This window comes from Propithecus coquereli, unplaced genomic scaffold (assembly GCF_000956105.1).
Source record: "Propithecus coquereli isolate 6110/MARCELLA unplaced genomic scaffold, Pcoq_1.0 Scaffold138, whole genome shotgun sequence".
Lineage (NCBI taxonomy): Eukaryota > Metazoa > Chordata > Mammalia > Primates > Indriidae > Propithecus > Propithecus coquereli.
Window position 1 is genome coordinate 6059653 of NW_012138080.1, and position 21111 is coordinate 6080763.

The 21111-nt window shown below is 36.3% G+C and overlaps 1 protein-coding gene across 2 annotated transcripts in view; it reads right to left on the bottom strand.

Moving 5' to 3' along the window:
- Window positions 1–5329: 5329 nt before the first annotated feature.
- PELI1 (pellino E3 ubiquitin protein ligase 1) overlaps window positions 5330–21111 on the bottom strand; it is a 62923-nt gene continuing 47141 nt past the window's right edge. The window contains exons 2-7 of one of the 2 annotated variants that reach the window (XM_012639216.1): window positions 19226–19365; window positions 16353–16482; window positions 12986–13087; window positions 8819–9016; window positions 8534–8722; window positions 5330–7959 (exon numbers count right to left, since the gene is read on the bottom strand). In XM_012639216.1, the coding sequence (XP_012494670.1) occupies window positions 7393–7959; window positions 8534–8722; window positions 8819–9016; window positions 12986–13087; window positions 16353–16482; window positions 19226–19296 (1257 nt within the window). In that variant the 5' untranslated portion in view covers window positions 19297–19365 and the 3' untranslated portion in view covers window positions 5330–7392. The remainder of the gene's footprint in view (window positions 7960–8533; window positions 8723–8818; window positions 9017–12985; window positions 13088–16352; window positions 16483–19225; window positions 19366–21111) is intronic. The other variant, XM_012639217.1, reaches the window with a different exon arrangement.

The following is a 21111-nucleotide window of genomic DNA, read 5'->3' on the forward strand; positions in this document are numbered from 1 at the left end:
GCCAGAGCGTTGAATTATTTTGTCCCCATAGAATAGCAGGTAATAACCAAGGAGTTAAACATAAAAGTATGTTACAAAATTATAGGAAATGCTGGCTTCAGTATAACTGGATCCTCTCTGAAGGGCAGGCCGCTTATCTTGGCATTTTCTAACTCCTCTCACTCAGTCTCTAGTTTATTTACAATGAATAACTGCCCATTGTTACCTACTCTGATAAAGGAACATTTAAGGACTGGTATCTGAGGCCAGACTGGATTAAAGCTTGGATTCCTGCCTTGTCTGAAGAATTCCTTGTATTTGTGAAATTCCATCCAGACAACATTTTCAATGGTCCTTTTGTATTTAAAGAGGAATTAAAACACTTTGGTAAATAAATATGGCCATATTTGAAGTCAGTAGCAATAACGAAACCATAAAAGTGCCTTCAAACAAACTCTTGATTGTTGACTCTCAAATTTAAAAAATCCTGTACATACACCAAAGCAGTAAAATGGTCTTTTAATGCTTCTCTGCAAAAGGCCACATCCCAAGGGTAATATCTTTGACTTTCATCATGTGACAAGTATCAGCTCACAGTTTTATTACATTACCTCTGCAACAAGATACCAACTTTGCATAGTATACTTGATTCGGGATTCCTGCCATGGTTGAGTCCTTTGAATAAAATCAATGAAAAATAGAATCAACATTTGCATTTGTGCCGGCTGGCTAATACAGAAATGACACTAACAAATGTTAGAATTTACACACTCACGTGAACACTGTTTCTTTTAAACTAGTCATCTTGAGAAGCTATACTTACTCAAAAATTTGGAGCAGGTGTCTGATGTATGTGTGTGTGTGTGTGAGAGAGAGAGAGAGACACCTACACACACCACTCTCCAGAATACTGCCTGTTCTCCCCTTCCCATTCCCCATGCAGACTCAACTTTGGAAGTAATTACTTCAGGGATCCTAAAATGTTATCAAGACCCACAGTGGGGAATTCCTCCCACTAGCCCTCCTCAGCTGCCACCTGAGTCCATCCCTGCTTTGGGAGGTGCTGGCTATAGATAACCGACAGTCTGTGGGAACCTGTCATTCTCTTATCCCTGTAGACCCGGTCCAATTCAACTCCAGCTTCTTCGTTTAGGAATCTGCCCCTTATGATCCCAGATTTAATAACCTATGGGCACTTGGGGTCCAGGTTACTATTGTTCAACTATACTGTGAACTGAGAAAGTTTTTTGAGTTGCTTGACAATGTAGTAATTTTAACATTTTAATGAGAGACATTAACATCTCTATTTCAAACAGCTCATTTTCCAAAGGTCATTTGACAAGCCAATTGAAAGTGGAGCATATGAATGCATTGTGTTCCTGCAGAGATGTGGTATGCAAAATAACTGTTCTAACTTCACAATAAATAGAAAAGTAAATTAAGAGCTTTGTCATTGAGTGCTCCTATGTTTGCCGAATGATATTTAATGATTTATGCAGAGTACCAAAGGGCTGTTAAGTGAAACTACTGGGCAACCCTACTTTTGTCTTTCAAATCCAAACTAGGCAACCTTTTAGTTAAATGAAATCTGAAGCAGCCCATCCCCTATATTTGGGAACCATTGTTCACATGAAAACAAGAATTGATATTTTCACTCTGCAGACGCTTATAACTTAAAAATAAGAACTTAATGCAATGTGCTTACCACAGCTTTAACAAACATAACATGGGAATATATTAATAACTGAGTCTTGGTGACTCAAGTTTATGATAATCAAGAGTACGAGGATAGACATAGCGGACTGAGGTTCTAATACCAGATCTGTCAATCAATAATCACTTCACCTAGGCCTTCATTCATTCATGTGTAACTTGATTGCCAAGATCCCCTCTAGTTTATATATTTTTTTATTAATAGTTACACAGTAATATGATATAATACATCAGGAACATCTAAGGTAGGTAGGTAACCTTAATTTTCCCTTTCAATATTGGCTGCCTTTTGTGCCTTTCCTCACCAATAATAGGTTCTTAAAAACTTGAATGTCTAGATTATATCCTTTCTGGCTGTAACTGGTGTTTCTTATCTCCAGGATAATCCTTTCTGTTCTTTTCTGGCACCATCCATGGGTTTTCTTCTTGTTACCCTGTCTACCTTCCAGTTAATGCCACTTTTTGTAGTATTTCCACCTTTCCCTTTCTCTCTTTTTTAGCCAATAAAGACACATTTTCAGATCAAAGAAATTTGCTTCTGTAACCTGCATTCTTTTGACTCTTTTTGTGAATGCTCCTATTCAGGGTGTTTTGGTAGCTTAAAGGTTCCGAGTTCTATTTTCTCCCATCATCCAAGAAATAGTTTTTGAGCATCTACCATGTACTAGGGACCATGATACTTATTTACCAACTTGCAAAAAGAATTCCTTCGATGTGTTCCACCATTAAAATGGGAAAGCAGTCAAATATGGTGGCTGCATACCCACGAATTGGGTGAGACTTCCAAAGTTCAAATTCTAAGTCCTCCAGTTACAAGCCCTGTGAACCTTAGGCCAGTTACATTGCTGTGGCTGGTCTCCACTGTAAAGTGGAGACAATAGTTCCTACCTTATAGGGTTGTTTTGCTTTTTAAATAATATCAGTAATATTCTTAGTATGGTGTATTTAAAACAGTTCTTGGCACATAGCAAACGCTCAAATGTTAGTTAAGAGGAATTGATTTTATGCTGTGACTTAACTTTGACACGCATAGCTGGGTTTACAATCTATTGTCAGCCTAAAGAACCTGGCATTCCTATCACATCACCTGACACGACGTTTGGACATGATTCTTTACAACGATTACTTGGGAAACTTTTTTGATTTTATTTATTCCAGTTTCTGTTGACAATTATCAAATATAGATATATTTCCTTAAAGGAAACTGGACATTAAAATCTAGACTATAAAATAAGTTCAAGAATTCTGTTTTCTATAAGCACTTGAATATTAAAAAAAAGAAAACTTTAAGAACAAAACACAAGTTATATTCTGCCACTGATTTGAAGCAGCAAAATAGTAAGATTAAAAAAACCCTGAAGACTTTTTTGTAACAAGGCAAGAGCCAAGTGAAAAGGTATATAATGGGTGAGGAGAAAGAAAAATCATATCAGAGTACTTTGGCTAAAGGAAGTTACTGTAGTTGAAAACGTAACTTCATTTCCTCAGAGGGCAGCCAAAGCTAGGAGAGAAACATGAGGGGCACCCCAACTCTATTTCAATGAAAGGAAGCTCACCATTAATCAGGAGGAATACTTTTTTATGTTTCTAAGTTGGCATGGGGTATATAGAAAACACTGATCATAACAGTTGGGACCTTTGATACCAGTTAAAAGAAAAAGTGGAGACATCCTAACTTTGGCAAATATCTTGTCTAATAGGAGCCTCAGTGATTCCACCACCAGCGCACCTCTCCCCCTAAACTGCTCTCCTCATAATCTTCCCTTCAATAAATGGCCATTTCATCCTCCCAGTGGCTGAGCCTGACTGAGCGTTATCCTTGCCTCTTCCTTCTTTCACACCCCATAGCTGATCTGCCAGTAAATGCTGTCAGTTCTGCCTTTAAAACATATTCAGAATCTCATCATTCTTCAAACCACCCTCACTGCCATTACCTTGATCCAAGCCACCATCATTTATCTCCAGGATTAGTGCAATGGTCTCCCTGATCCCACCTTCAGTTTACTTAGATCCTATTGAAATATGTCACGTCATGTCACTCCCCTACTCAAAACCCAATGGTGACCCCCATCTCATTCAGAATAAAAGCCAGAAGTCCCAGGGGATCCTCCATAATCTAGTTTCATCCCCACCCTCCAGTTAACCTGTCACTTGACTTCTTTGACCTTACCTACTACTCTTCCCCTTCTCATATACCACTTGGCCACACTGGCCTCTTTGCTATTATAGAAATATTCTAGGCATGCTGCTGTTTCAGGGCCCTTCGATGGCTGTTTCCCTTACCTAACTGCTCTTCTCCTAAGTAGCCATTCCCTTCTCCTTCTGCTCCTTCAGATCTTTACTCAAATACCACCCACCCTGTGGGGCTTTCCCTGGCTCTATTTGATATTGCAAACACTACCCCTCCTGCCTCAGCACATGTATCTCCCTTTCCTGCTTTGTTTGTCCCCTCAGCATAGTTCACTATCTATCGTGTTTTATTTTTGACTTTTTCTTGCTCATTTCTATCTTTCCTACTAGAACACAAACACCATGAAGACAGGGATCTTTTTTTTGTTTTGCTTCCCACCCTTTTATTTCTTTCTCTGCTACATCACCCAGTTTAGGACAGGGCTTGGTGCATGATGGGTATCCGAAAATTTGTTGTAAGAATGAGTAGATAAAATTTGAGGACAAGGCATTAAAGAATATTTATATATATGAGTAATTCTGAAAGTGGGAGTGGGTGATAGAATAATAGAGTTCAGTTATGTAGAGTTTTGCTAATCTGATTTGCTTGGCACATAAAGAGAAAAGAATGAATCGTAGATTTATTAACCAGTGGTCTCTAAAGTGGGTAGCACAAGATGATCCATTGGGATGAGGGGTCAAAGTGTTAGAATTATGTTTATCTGATAAACTTAAAGACATAATGGACATAATCACTGGTGCCCTCGTCTGTGTCAGCAGGTCATGCATCACTCACGGTTCTTGAGGTATTCCAAGGGACGAGTGGAGTGGGAGTACTCAAATGTTAGATGTAATTAAATATTTACATTATTATTATTTATTCCTACCCTGCTTTACATGTACTAGAAGATTTTCATATGAGGGAAGTAAGCAATTATAGCTGCAAGAGGATAATCTGGTAAAAGACTCCTGCATCTGAATATCTGCCTTCATGGTTTGCTTCATGACTCAAACATTCCAGATGAAGGGAAATTTAATTCCCTGTACAAATTAAGAAACATTTAAATATAAAGACTGCTTTGATAAAAGAGTTAAGCCACTAAGATTATCTTTCTTGACAGTACATTCAGGAGACCTAAATACAACTTTTTATCTTTCTTGGTCAGACATTCCCCTAAGACAAATGAGTAAGTAAAAGTGTTCCATTAGGCACTGACGAAATGGCAGAACTATCAATATTCAAAGTACTTGAACAGAAAACACCTAATGATTTAAATTGCCTGAGTTTTCAAAACTTAGAAAATGAACGAGTTTTTTTTTTTTTTCACCCCAGCTGCTAGGAGGAAATTCAGGTACTTTGGGAAGAACGTGAAACTTTTATGGTCACCAAGGCACTATTTAAATAGTCTACTGTGCAACTTGCAAAGAGCCAACTCTCTAACAGGGCTTAACTTAGAAAAGGCCTCAATTATTCAGCCACTAACAAAGTTCCTTTATTAATAACTAACAGATGCTTTCCAAAGAGAACCAGAGACCTTAAAGTATCACATTAAATGCAAACTCTTTATCTATTTCAAACAAATATTTTTGGAGTGTGGAGATTTGTCCACAATTTTCACTTCTGGTTTCTCACTCTTGGTTGTGCAAAAATGAATTCACAGAGACAAATTCAAATATCTATTTTGAAAAGTATTTACTTAGTTTGAATAAATTAATTGCAAATAAAAATTAAGCTACAATATATAGCCTGAATAGAAATGACTAGAACAAATACAACACAGGACTTGATTTCCTTGCATTAGTCACAAAGCATGTGACAATCTAGAAAACTTCAAAATCAATTATATTTCTTTGATTTTGGGGTAACAGCAGTTACTGATACATCACAACTAATAAACTTATAATACAAGTTTCCTGACATGCATTTCCTGAGTGAACCCAAATGATCATTTTTAAAAACAAGGAAATTATGACAGTTGAAGTAAAACAGTTCATGGCTTCTAAGCAACAAATTTTGCTTTTTTAAAACCCAAATAAAATTCAGAACAGCATTGTAATAGGATAAATTAAAGCTATGCTACCACATACAAAAATTTGCTACAATCAAGAAAGTATTATACAATTATTCGAACTAAAAGAAAACAAATCAAAAGGTTAAAAAAATGATTCCGTTTAATCTAAAAGTGTACTGGTTTCTACAAGTGTCAAAAAAGGGTCTGATGTAGTGCAACTGTCTATATTTTTTTTGCGGTACATTTAAAAAAAGGGTAGGGGTAGGGGGGAGAGGAGGAGAAACTTGTTCTTGCTTCAGAAAGCAAAGGATTTATTGAAATCAGAGAATAAATAGACCACGCAAGTGTGTCCCTCCACTCTGCTGTCATCAGTGCTCATCTGCCAACCAGATGTTTACTGGAGTCCACTGTGGCAACTCTCCTTAGGGTTCAGGCCCATGGTTAAGGCTGCCCTGTTAGGTTAAAAAAGGGGGCACTATTTTCATGTAACCCTTTGTATCTCTGCATTTCCTAATGCCTGGATAAGGCCAAATACAGAAGGATTAATTAATTAAGCATTTCATTTTCTAAAAGCAAATCAAGTCATTCTCCTTTCTTGTTAATTTATGCTTTTTCTTATGGGATTGATTTTTTTTTTCTAGAAACAGTGAACAGATGAACGACAGTTTATATCCAAAAAATAAACTTGCCAAATGTTGCTGATACTAAAAACAGATTAGTTATTGTGGGAAAAAATAGATAATCTAGATTAATTGCATATTCAAAGGAGCATATAAAATGTTTCTTAGCATTAAGTTTTTGTTATAGTACTACACTCGAGAGAAACATTAAGGAAAAAATATTTCCTGATTATCTTCAATGTGGTTAAAAACAAACATCTCTTACACAATGGTAATTAATATGAATTTGGTTTTACAAAGTATTCTAATTTACCAAATTCCATATTTAGATGGGGATGGGGAGAGAGGCTCTCTTGTCCTTCTTCCTAACTTTACAAATCCTTAAGCCGTGTGCTCACTAAGCTACCATTCACACTAAGTGTGACACCATCATTATCATGCTACTCTATCGAGAACATTCTAAGATATTTTCTATAATAAAGATAAATAGAAAAAAGTTAATATACATGTTGCTGTATTTTACAATGTTTGCAACAAACTGTAAACTAACATAGTTTGAACCAACAGTACCCTCAGTTGTACAAAACCATTTTTCAACACTGAGGATGGGTGATTCAAAAACACTAAAATGAAGGCATCGAATTAGACTATGTCTTTTTTTCCTCAAAATATATTTTCAAAACTCAGAATTCAGAACACTGGTACTTTCAGAAATTCCTTTGCTTGAGTTTCCCAGATTTTTGCTCAGAAATTGCTACTATTTATTATAAATGTTTTAAAAAATTCTTCATCTTAATGCAAATAACCAGAGCAGAAAAACTGTGATGTGAACAAGAGGTTTGAAAATCCACTCACTTAGCTTATAAATTTATAATGCAGTCCTGGAGGACAACTGTCTGTTAGTCTAGAGGTCCTTGGAAAATAAGTCTGATGTAGCCTTGTTCACCAGCCAACTGATGTGCACAAAAGGGACAGGCTGCATGAAAAGTATGAGTACCATGAGGCAGTGGGATCTGGGACCAATAGGCAGTTGTCTTTTCTGAACACACATGCCCGCACGGGCTAAACGCATGGGTTGGAGGGCCGGCGTCCACATAAAATCCAGCTTCACATCCAAGCCACAGAGGAACATAGGGACCAACAGACCTACACATAGGACATTCCCGATCTTTTCCATCACGTTCTTCTTTGTTTCCCCAGTTATGATAGCCGTGTACATGGCCGCAGTTTAGATACACCCATGGCTGTTTTTCATCTACAACATCTTTCCTCTTCATACTAGGAAACGCGAGTGTGTTGAAACCTACAGGGCACTGAGGTCGCGCTGCATTGATTTCCTGTCTTAAAGCTTCTAAATGCTTCACCGTGGGAGTGTGGGAAAGGCCTTCTGCAGTGCGCCACAGCAACGTTGCACCACAGAGGTCAATTAATGAGCCGTCTTGTAGCTGATTGGTTTCAATTTCCACCTAGAGGAGACAAAAATGAAGAAACACATTCACCGCTCTGTTTTGGATGTTTACCTAAGAGTTTTGGTCTTAAGTGCTCCTTACTCAAGAAATGACATTTCCTAGGATTATCACTAAATATTCAAGAAACTCTGATGGCATCCATGAAAAATATGTGTTTGAAAATCAAGGACAGAAATATCAAATGGTATCATATCTCTTTTTAGCCTTACGGTAAAGGCAACTTATGATTAAAATATCTGGCTAATCAATGTCTAGTATTTGTAATTAGGTAGATATGTTCAAAGATATACAGATTTAAGTAGAAAGAACAGATCTGATTAATTTAGGACAGCTTAGGTTTTAAAATATATTAACATAATATGACAGAAGAATAAACTTTTAGAGTTTTCTAAATGAAACATTAAAATACTCTCCTCTAGTATAATATGGTAGTCAGTGTTTGATAGTCACACTTAGTACTCTGTGTCAACAATAGATTAAAAAGTTTTTTTGGAATGTACATAATACATTCAGTCCAATTCATCCTATGTGTTTACCGTAGCCAAATAAGAAGCTATAATTTAGAGCTTACCATTTTTCCTCTCTGCTGAGCTGATCTGGTTTCACGCAGGCTAAACACATTTCCACACACAGATATTTCTCTCCATATTCCAGGCTTAGAGTCTTCTGTGAACCCATTGCGTGGATGCATCACAAGAACACCATTAGTGGTCAAGCCATCCATCTGTCCATCTGATGTCTTCCATTTGGCAGCCTTTTCCTAGTAGAAATAATAGTAGTAAGGTTCCATTTATTTGTTATTTGGAAATAGAAGCTGATACATAAAAAAGGATCATTTAGGAAAAAAACTTTTTACCCCAAGAAAGATGTTTTTTGATGAGTCAAATCCTGCGGCATATATCCGTGCTGTAAAGGGGGGATTCCGTTCACATATGATTCTACAGGCAAATCTTGATATAGTGCTTTGTACTGACTGTGTATCAGAATTACTTTGACTTCCAGGAACTGTGTCAGTTACTACAAAATCAATGGGACTTTCAGTTGACCGACCAATCTAAGAGAAAAAAAAAAAATACCAATAGGCCTTTTCAAAGAGCACAGTGGAAAAATCCATTCAAGAAAGGCACAATAAGGAGAAAACATTAAGCTTCTGAAATTTCTAAATCTCAAACTTATCATACTTAACTTTGGGTGCATCTATACCCTTGAAAACTAATCTGTCAGACTTTCTCTGATGTAGTAATCACTTAGAGCACAGAATTAAGTGGGAACTTAAGACAATATAAGAAACCCTCAGGGAATGAGGAATTCATGATGGGTAAGAGTTCTAGATGGCTGTAGGCTGTAGACTTTAATTTTAACCCTTTTGGATGGAAATACACCTACCATGTATTACTCTACCTTCTTTAAGAGAATATAGTGAATATGTAAGTAAATCTTTTATGATCACTCCGGGACATTACACTATGAATATCATCTATATTTAGCCAAAATGCAGTGATGTCTTTAGCAGCTGTAAGAGGTTTACAAAACCACTGATCATTATGTTAAGGGCTTGCACAGCCTTGTTTTGAAGTCTATATACACTTCATAGATTTTCCTGTTTTTTCTCTGTCAGATTGTCAGCTATCATTCCTTGCCTTTGGTCATACTTGTTTCCAGCAACAAGCCCCTCCTCTAAGTAACTACTCTTATTCTGCCATGGGTGGAGAAATCAAATAACCAACTTCAAAGAAGAGTATTTTAAAAGATTCTTGTTGAGAGCTCCAGGGAGCACAGAAAAGGAATTTCAGTGTGTGGACTTTGTGGCATTTATTTTATATCCCTAGATGTCCCTTTTATTTTCTTCCTGGTTCTTGGCCATATTTCAAAGAGATAAAGTTCCCAGATAAGAGTTCTGATGGGTGAAGTGCCAGAGAATTAAAAACATCTTCAGAAGTATTAGCTAGTAAATAAATTAATTTGATCTTGAAAGCTGAAAAAAGAAATCAGTGGAATAGATGACAAAAATGACAAGTGTCACAGTGTTTTAAAGTAAACATTTAGAAATTATCAGTTTGTTAATTTATTTGTTATAAAGTAGTATCATGAAATTGAAGAATGTGGGTACTGACAAGAAATATTGACCCTCTACAAAGATAATAACTTTTTTAAGCATTAACTATGCAGAGTGAAGGATGACTCTTAAAAGTTACTTTTCACATAGTTGAACCTCAAGAGTTCCTCATATCAGCACACTTGTAGATAAAACCCTTCAGTGTTTTTGTCTAATCAAGTATAAAGTCCTTATATTTAGTTTGGATAGTTTTAGGGCGAAATTGATTGGTTAACAAATATAAAATTGGGTGTCCCTTTTCTTTATTTTTAAGACAATGATATCCAAAGACAATGGTCTCAGACCTTTGACACTAAAAATGTTTCCAAAAATAAAAAGGCTCTTTAAGGGCCAAAAGATGTAGGCCAAGGACTGCATTGAAGATTAACATCCAGAATCAAGCAGAAGCAGCACTTATTTGGGAAGAGAGATTGTAACAGAAAGTTGACATTTGATCTGGGTCTTGGAGGAGAAGATTTAAGACATCAAAGAAATATTGGTAATGACAGAAGGAAGAAATCTTAATTATCTATAAGGAGAAAAAACCTACATGAATGCAATCAGATGCCAAAATAAGACTGTATATTAAGATAAACTTCAGTAATTCTTCCTCTTTCTAACTGCTATTATTAGTTTAAAAAATATAGGTCTTATCATGTCACTCTCCCCCACTCCAAGAGAAATTGCAATGGTTCCTAACAGCTTATCCAAACTTCTTACATTCTTCTTTCCAATAATAGTTGGAAACTGACTCAGGATTTGTCTCCCATCTACCAGTCCAGCCTAATTTCCTGTTATTTCTGTATACAAAGTATACTGTAGCTATGAGAAGCTTATTCATCAATCTTTTACCACACTGTGTACTTTTTTTCCCAGAAAGCTTTTCTGCTGGTTGTTCCTACTCAATCTGATAAAAAGATAATAAAGTTCTCCATCCTTCTTCAACCCAATCAAAAGTCTACTTCTGTAGACTGCCAGTGCAGCACTTGGGCATTTAATCAACTCTTATCTCCTTTATTTATTTCAAAGTGCCAAGCAATGCATAGAGTTGGAGTATGAATACCTGATGGCTTGAACAACAAACGTTCTTGTTCAGTTTAGAGGATAGGCAATCCTAGAATGTTTATAAACAAGTGCCTCAAAGACTGGCTAGCTTATTAAAGTAGTTTCTGATATGTCTCAGACTTTTGATGTAGAAATGCTTGGATTCTCTATTGAAATGCTCATAGAAAGGGCATAATCAGTTTATGATACTGGGAAAAATTCTTTATGAAAAAGGAGAAAACCAAAAAGGTTGCAACTTATTTAAGGACATTCACTAAATGGTGAAAACCCTGTTACAGAATTCAGGATGCCTGGTTTAATCTCAATTCTGTCCCCCAGTAATTCTATAATGTTTAACTCCTAAGATTTCAGTTAACTTCATCTACAAAAGGGGTAAACAAATAAAAATAAGGTAATTTTTGAAGCTAAAATTCTAGTCTGTGATCAAACATCTTGGTAGCATCTTGATTTAAAAAAGCTAAGCCCATTCATTTTATTTTTTTATTTTTTGAGACAGAGTCTCACTGTGTTGCCCGGGCTAGAGTGCCGTGGCGTCAGCCTAGCTCACAGCAACCTCAAACTCCTGGGCTCAAGCAATCCTCCTCCCTCAGCCTCCCAAGTAGCTGGGACTACAGGCATGCGCCACCATGCCTGGCTAATTTTTTCTGTATATTTTAGTTGTCCAATTAATTTCTTTCTATTTTTAGTAGAGACAGGGTCTCGCTCTTGCTCAGGCTGGTCTCGAACTCCTGAGCTCAAACAATCCACCCGCCTCGGCCTCCCAGAGAGCTAGGATTACAGGCGTGAGCCACCGCGCCCGGCCTAAGCCCATTCATTTTAATTGCTTCTTGGTGCAATAAAATGGGAAAAATCATCATAAAGCTTTTGTTAGTTTTTTTCTTGAATCTAAACCTTCATCTTCATTAAGGATGTCATTTATTTATTTTTGGTAAAAGCTAGGAAGACATAAACAAATACCCACATTCTAATATTAACTAGAGAAAAAAATTTAGCAACTCATTAGAAGGGTTAGGTGGAGGGAGTGACTTCAAAGAATTATTTTGCTAATGATTAAAACTAAATATATTTATGGACCTTTTCACCTTTATTTAGCCTTGTAAAATAAAGAAAAATAGAAAAGTCACTGGGACGATAGTTATTAGAACAACATTATCAGGCAATCTATGCCCTACCTAAGTTTGTTTTTAAAAAGCCCAAACCTTTAGAGAGCCCAATGTTAAGGGAGAAAACAAAGGATTTCACTTACACCTTTGGGCTTGACTATCCTAAAGTCTATTGGTTTATAAAAACATCAGACTGGATTGGGACAGAGAATGAGAGAAAAAAATTCTACTGTACCTTTGACGAAATACGTGCTGAGAAACAAGTTTGGTTTCACATGTGTGATATGAATAGCTAGAAACTGACTGAACTTTTTGTTGTCTAGTGAGGAAAGTGAGAAATAGTGGCAAAAAACCATCATACATGTGTGCAGAATATTTCTTGGTTTCTTTTTCTGGACAATAATAGCCAACACTTGCTAAGTGTTTACTAGGTACCTGGCATAGCTCTGAGTACTCTACATGTACTAACTCATTTAAGCCTCCTAAAAGTCATGAGGGAGATTCTATTATCTGCACTTTATAGAGGAGGAAACTGAGGCATAGAGTAGCTAAGTGCTGTTTACCAGGAATTCTGATTCCAGAGCCTTTCTCAACCATGCTACACAGATTTCTATAGATAAGGTTTAGAAATCAATATGTATTTTAGTGAAACACATTATTAAAATATGATAATCCTTTATCCGACCACAGCAAAAGTCACCAACAATAGATTTTTAACTTTTTTGTTTTTTAAGAAAAAACATTTCAGATGTTACAATACCTGAAACATATCAGTGTTGCTGTCATGAGTATATTCAACCACCACTGTCTGGGCCCGAGACAAAGTATATGATATGCTATGCTGGTCCTTGTTGCTTATTGCCTAAGAGTGAAAAGGTTAATAGAAAAATTAGTAGGCAGATTATATTTTGATTAAGAAAAGAGAAATCTATTTATCTCATATATTTATGTATTTCCCCCCTGAAATTTAAGGTAGAAGTTAATAACTGTTGTATAACCTCAGCTGTGAAAGCAGTTTCTCAGGTTGAGTGGGGTATAAAAGAATATTTAGAAGCAGTTACAGAGTAAGAATCTAATTTCATTTTCCCAAAACTCTGTAAAATTTGGGTCTCCCTTATGAGTACTTTAAATTGTAAAGTAATCAAAACCAAACCCCATGTAGAAACTAAAAAAAAAAAAACTCAGTACTGCTCTGGTAAAAATAAAACACAAAATCTTTCAAGAGAAGAGGAATCTTATTTATGTGATTCGAAAAGTTATAAAGTTTACTAATAAGCAGAGTTAATTGGTTTTCTAATAATTTTGTGACTCTACAGACAACAAATGTTTGCCACATTCTGGGCTAGATATAGAAAAATTCATAGAATGATTAAACATTACCAAAGGAAAGGCATATAATGCTTATGACTATACCTCTGACTTATCCCAAACTAAAAACATTGCTAAAAAGAACTTTTCAGTTTTGTTTTCAAGCATTTTCTATGCACATGAGTTGAAGATAGTATCAAAGGGGGGAAAAACCTAGTCATCACACAAAGGAAGTAGAAACAGGTTGTGTAAAAGAAAAACAGATACAAAGACACAAGAGAGTGATTATACACAGCAAAGAAACTAAATGAAAAAATGTTTCTTAATTAGAAGTTTGGCATTATAAGCTTTTACTTGGTTTCAATTTGTAGCTAATCTGTAATAGATAAAGCCTTAAAAATATGGCTTTAAGATTAACTAAGTTTGTCAAATTTTCAAATATACAAAGAGAATATACAAATACCCAGGTAGTAATTACTCAGCTTTACCAAAGCTTAACAATGCCACTTTTGCTTCTGGTAATTTTTTTTTTATGAAATTAAATTACAGATACAATTGAGGCTGCCTATACGTCCTCCCTTATTGCCTTTTCTCCACAGAGGTATCTGACCTCAAGAATGCAGTATAGATCATTTACATGCATGTTGTTAATATTTTTCACTGTACACTTATCTGTTCATAAACACTGTATAATTGTTTTACAGGTTTTAAAACCTATAATGTAACTATAACTTAATTCAGCATTAAACAACTCATTTTTCTTTCTTTCTTTTTTTTAACTTCTTTTTAGAGCCCCGGTCTCACTATGTTGCCCAAGCTGGAGGGCTGTGTCTATTCATAGGCACAACCACAGCACACTATAGCTTCAAACTCCTGGGCTCAAGTGATCCTTCTGCCTCAGCCTCCTGAGTAGCTGGGACTACAGGCATGCGCCACCGCACCTGGATAAACTGCCTTTTCAATCAAATAATTTCTTTGTATTTTGAAAATTAATTCCTAACGGCTAAAGGGATTAAAAACCTATGGTTTTTGTGTGCTTTGAGATTGTAATCTTTGTTTTTTAGCTATTAAACCTACTCTTAGATCGAGAATAAGAACTATGTCAAGTTAAGTTTGAGTCTCACTGGACTGGAAGGCAGGATTTTAACCACGCGTCCCAGATGACTGCCAGACTAAACACGTAGTTTTCTTCGTGACCTCACTGATACATTCTTTAAAAAATTTAAAGAGGAAAGAGTCAGTCTTTGATCCTTACAATTCTTGTTGCCTGGTAAAGATGAAAAAGAGATGACAATGAAAACATGAGGGGAATGACAGAGTAAAAATGGGAAGAGAAGTACAGAATAATATATTATAGAGGTATGGATTTGAAATATTTTCCCTGATAGTAGTTTTCAACCAAAGGTAGTACTAACTGTCTAGGGGGCATCTGAAAACATTTAAGTGCATTTTTTTGGCTTACAAATATTTGAGGGCTCAAATGGCATTTAGTGGGTAGGAGACCAAGAATATTAAATGTCCTGTAACATGTGGGACAGTCCTGCACAATGAAGAATAGGCACACCCAAAGTGCCAAGAGCACTCCCGCGGGGAAATATTATAAGAAGCTCCTCAGATTGGATCAATAAGCCATTCACTTCTACTACTTGCTTACCACATCCATTCTCTGCAAAGGAGGAAAAGGAAACAGCTAAAAAGAAACTGTCCCTTTTCTACACTTACTGGCTTCCAAATATTAACAGAAGAGTCCTAGTCAAGGCTTGAGGTCTCTGTTTTACACACCAAATTGGATCTAAAACAAAGCTGAAAACCCAATTAATTTCAGAGACTAAAGCTGTGACCTAAAACAGGGCATCATATTTTACTATCTCTTGTTTATTTAACTTACAAAGATATACCTCAGATAGTATAATATTAATGTACATCCTAGGGCTACTTAGCTAAAGATACAGATACTTCCAGAACTTAGAGAACTCTTTGTAATTTTCTCATTTGCTCATAACAGTATCAAATTCAGTCTGTTATAATATAAAATTGGAAGCAGAGGAATTCACAGAAAATGCAAAGATCTGAAATTCCCCCTACTTGTCTATCACTCTAGGAAAAGCCCAAATGTCTTGAAGTGATGGTCCAGTTTCTGGAGATTTTGTTAGGAAAAGAAAAAGGGGCTAGAAGCACTAAGTAGGCCAGAGGGTTGAGAAGTTATATTGTAGATGCAGTTGGGCATTTGCTTTTATACCTTTGATTCAATTTAATAATTATTGAGGTCTACTTTGTACAAGGCATTATGCTAAAAGTTATGAGGGTCATGAAACAAAAACAAAGACAAGAGAATCCACAGAATCTTGGGTAAAGACCCTTAGTTAAAAAATTACTTCATCCAAACATGTTTCTAATACCTCAATACACATATTATACATCACAATCCTCACCCAGACCAGGTGAGGCCCCTCTAGTAACAGAGTGGGAACTCCCTACTTCTTAGGGTAGACAACTGCACAACTCTGAGTACTATTTAACAGATAAAGCTCTGGCCCCATCCCCACCTCTTTTAATAAGGAAAGGAGATGTTTCCTTCTAATTTCCACCCACTGATCCTGGTTTGTCATTAAAAAAAAATGTCCAATTCCCCTTCCATATGGCTGCCCTTCAAATACCATGTCTCCAAAGTCTCTTCTCCAATCCAAACAAAAGGAAATTTCTGAACCAGAAATGTAAGGGGAATGCTAGAGAATATAACCAACACATAAAAGCATAAAGGTCTTTCAATTTCTCCAAGTTAATTTATTTAGCCTGTTTTTTTTTTTTTTTTTTTTTACCTTTGCAGCCTGAGGAGTACAAGCAATATGCACAGTGCTGGGCTTCACCCCATTTGCCTTAGGTCTTTTAAACAAAGCAAATCTACTTTTCCTCCTTCCTCTATCGCCATTTGGGAGAGACCCATTATACCTGATGGAGGGAAAAAAAAGTTTAGGTGATCTCCTGTAAGAACCACACAATTAGGAAACAAATGTTTTACTTTGCCTTGCAGAATCAATCTCCAATTAATTATCTATTAGCACATTACAATTATCTCAAATTCTCTTTAGCAATTGCTTATCTCCAGACCAGCTGCCTGGGTGTAAATAACATAAGATTCTTTCTGGCTATGCCCTAAGTCACAAAGAAATATCTTTTGGATTATACATAGATTTATCTATATTTTTTTCTTTCCTCTTTATTGAAAATAATAAAGAGCTGATTAATGGCTTATCTGACTCCTTATGAACTCATTCTATTTTTTTAAGCTGAATGTTTGCATGTGCTAATACAACCTTTAAAAAGTACGGTATGTATTGTTTAAAACAGAATCTCCTTTAATCGTGAACCAAACACTTTAAATAGCTGAACTTTTGAAATAACAATTCTTAGACTTGTTTGGTAAGTGTGAATATACATATACACTTTCATATTATGTTAGCAGAACTTGTCAAATTGACATGTCTGCTAAGCAGTAAACATACTTTTGTTGTTCAGATTTTATGACCATTTCTCCATGATAACATATATATATACATGTTATCAAGCAAGGATTGAACCCATAGGAAAAAAGTAAAAAAAAAAAAAAAAAAATCCAGGTGTTTACTATATACCAGGCACTATGGGTTCTATCCCATACATCACCTCACTTAATCTAGCCTCACAAAAACTCTGCAAGATTGGTATCATTCTCTCCATTTTTACAAACAGGCTCAGAGAAATTATTTTCTGAAAGTCACACATGTGACACTGGCAAAGCCAGTATTTGAATCCAAGTCTCTCTGTCATGCTATTATGTCATTCTTTACTGCTTCACTGAGGCATAAACAGTAGTTTAATGATAATCCTTCCTCATTAATTGCCCACACCCCTGACAAAATCTTTGATGATCTCCCATATATAGTTAGTTAGTCAATCTGAGGGGAAATGAGGCAGGGAATAGGGACAATTTTGAGGTTGAAGAGAAAGTGATTATAAAATGGCCTGCAATAGTGGCTGACAAGGAAGCATCATGTTTTAAAGCTGAGAGGAGAGTTTACTCAATGTCTGCCATTTACAGATAGAAATTACAGTGACCCTTTATAAAAAATACAACACTTTGTATTGGAGAAAGCCCTTGCTAATCTTGCTATAAATGCAAAGTACAGCCCCTTGGCTAATACATTAATTTTGCTATTCTAGGATATGTGTTGCCACCAGGCCCACTGTGGATTTCTCATTTCTTTTCACTACTGTCCTCTTGAGTTGCGTAACTTGTCCCTCTTCCAGATTTATGCTCTTCAGTCCCACATTGTGTTCCTGTAGTTCAAAGATCTTTTCTGAGTAGCAAAAGCATGAAACTGAGTGAAGTGAAGAGGGTTGGGAAGAGGCATTATTTGCATTTTAAGACACAAGTGCCAGATACAGAGACAACTGCTACTGCTAATGATTAACTGAGAAACTTCTAGGCTAAGAGCAGTTTAAAACCATATACTAAGTTTTAAACTCTATTCTTCAAATGATTGCCAAATTTCTTGCTAGAAGAATTTAACTTGGAATAGTTTTTGGTAGTCAAAAGTTGTTTGTTATTAATACCATTAAAATACATGTGATTTGAAGTTGTAATATTGTAGTTACTATATTAAGTTTATGATCAAATTTAAGCTTTTTGAGAAAAAAAATTTTAAGTCTCAAATGGCCTTAGATAATCTTGTGTAACTGTCATTTTACTAGAGGAGGAAACTAAGGCCTAGAATGGTTAAGTGACTTGCCCAAGGTCAGACAGCTAGCAGTGTTGGAATAAGCACCAGACTCTAGGATTCCTGACTTCCAGTCAAGCCTGATAACTCCATATTATCTCCCCAGTTTCTCTTACTCTCTGCATCTGAAACAACACATTCTCACTTAAACAAGAGCTATACCAACTGGATTCCCAAACATTGCAATGTCTAAAGCTGCTTTTTAGGCAGATGGGGAGAAACAGCAGGGGCAAAGCAAATTTTACAATTTCTAGTTTCTGAGATCTCTAGTTAACAGAGGCTAACACTATGTCTCCATTTTGATAGTTATGGCAACTTTAAATTGAATAAATTGGAATAATCTGGAATGATGGAATTATCTATTCCTCAATCTTCAGATTATGTTTCTGGGAGTTACATGGATAAGATTACTTTTGAAGCGAAAAAGTTGCTAAGTCCTGGGCTTCAGAGTTATTATGCTGCAGCCATATGCCTATATAACTCCTTAAATCAAGAAGTACAGCACAAAGCAGTAACTACCTCAAAGGGGCAAAAGAATAAACAAATACTAGCCTGCATGAAATGACCTAAAGTAGAAGGGAAAGGGAATTTTTAGTAAAGTTGATGGAGGCAAATTTTTGTAAAAGATGGGATACAGAAGACAGATGGAATGACTATGTGACATTAGACAAATACAATTTTCCTCTCATCTTTAAGAAACTTTGCTCTTTCTGTGGGTGAAGGTGAGACAAAGTTTATACAGTGTTTGAGTACTTATAAAAGACAGCATAAGTTTGAGAATTAAAAGAGTTTGATTTGGTAACATTACCTTGTAACTTTAAATTCTTTTTGGAAGTAGGTAAGATATAAATTCTAAAAAATGTACTTTTAACCTACATGCCAAAGTTAGTATATATTATTCAATTTTTATAACTCATCAGATGGAGAAACCTTACCCTAAGACAATGAGTTCACCATATTTTACTGGTGCTTTAGATGGATGATTTTCTTGATCAGGAGAAAACATGAGCTTGGCTGTCTTTCTCAAATCTTTGTTCACTGGTCAGGAGCCTTGGGACACCTTTTGCATTATTTCCTAGAAGGGAAAAGTTTTCATTAATAATGTGAACAATGAATTTCAGTTTCAATAAAGATGTTATTTTTCAGCAGTCCTCCTGAGTACAATATTATACAAAGCATCACATGGTTAACAATATATATGATGTTTTGCCCAATAATGGTTATATGTTTGACAAAACTGTTTAAATATATCAAAAATGTAAATTTGGGGACTTTCACTTACAGGAAGATGGAGTAGATGCACCTTTCCCTATTATTTCTGCTAAGTACAACTGAAAACTCTGGATGTTATACATAAAACATAGGAAGACTATGCAAAGAGGAGCGAAGGCAGACTAGGTAAGAGACCTTAGGATCCAAGGAACAACATGGTGGTGTGAGTTCTCTGGGTTTTCTTTTTGCCTAATATAACCCAGGCTTGGAGCTAAAGAAGTCAGCAATCTATAAATGCCAACTGGCACAGGCAAAAAAAAAAAAAAGAAAAAAGCCACAACAAAAGCTTGGCCTTTTAGCCAAAGCAGTAAGAAAGGGACAGCCTAGCAAGACAGAAAACTTTTGACAATAACATCTCTAAAACCACAGAAAACACTGTGGCCCCACCACCTCCCACACCAACAAGAGCTAAGTGAGAAAACTCAACTTCCACCTTAAAAACCATAATGAAGAGGTCCAATGCCCAACTAGAGTAGCACCAGAGTAGGCCAAGTAGGGAGCCAGGACTTTCACCCCGATGGCCAGGCATGCCCCTACATCTACTCCAGTGGTATCAGTGTAGACTCTCTGGGGAACTTGGACTTTCATGCCCATCCAGCAATAACAAGAAGAACCCTCTTCCCTCAGTTGTCAATGGAAGCTGAGTAGGGAACATTGCCTTCTACATCCACCTGACAGTAATGGCACCCCCTATTACCCTTACCCTGCCAAAGACATGTGAGAAAAAGCCAGTGGAAACAGAAGCTTTAGATAATATCCTGAGTCTCTGAATATAATAAGAAAATGTCTAGGTTTTAATAGAAAATCATTCATCATAAGAAGAACTAGAAAGATTTTTTTTAAAAATGTAAAAAGACAGTCAATAGATGCCAAAACTGGGATGACAGAGGTGTTAGAATTACCTGACAAAGTTTTAAAAGCAGCTATGATAAAAATGCTTCAATAACCAATTACAAAATACACTTGGGACAAGTGAAAAAAATAGAAAGTCTTAGCAAAAAAAAAAAGAAATAAAGAAGCAGCAAATGACAATATTAGAACTAAAAACGACATTAACCAAAATAAACTGTTCACTAGATAGGCTCAGCAGCAGAATGCAGGAGACATAGTAAAGAATCAATGAACTGGAAGACAGAATAGTAGAAATTACCCAATCTGAACACCAGAGAGAAAACAGGGGGTAAAAAAACTGAGCCTCATGGACCTGTGGGACTATAGAAAAGATCTAACATTTATGTCACTGGAACCCAAAAAGAGAGAAGAGCAGAGCTGAAAAAGTACTCAAAAAATAATGACTGAGGCCGGGCACGGTGGCTCACGCCTGTAATCCTAGCACTCTGGGAGGCCGAGGCAGGCGGATTGTTTGAGCTCAAGAGTTCGAGACCAGTCTGAGCAAGAGTGAGACCCCGTCTCTACTAAAAATAGAAAATAAATTAATCGGCCAACTAAAAATATACAGAAAAAATTAGCCGGGTATGGTGGCGCATGCCTGTAGTCCCAGCTACTTGGGAGGCTGAGGCAGAAGCATCGCTTGAGCCCAGGAGTGTGA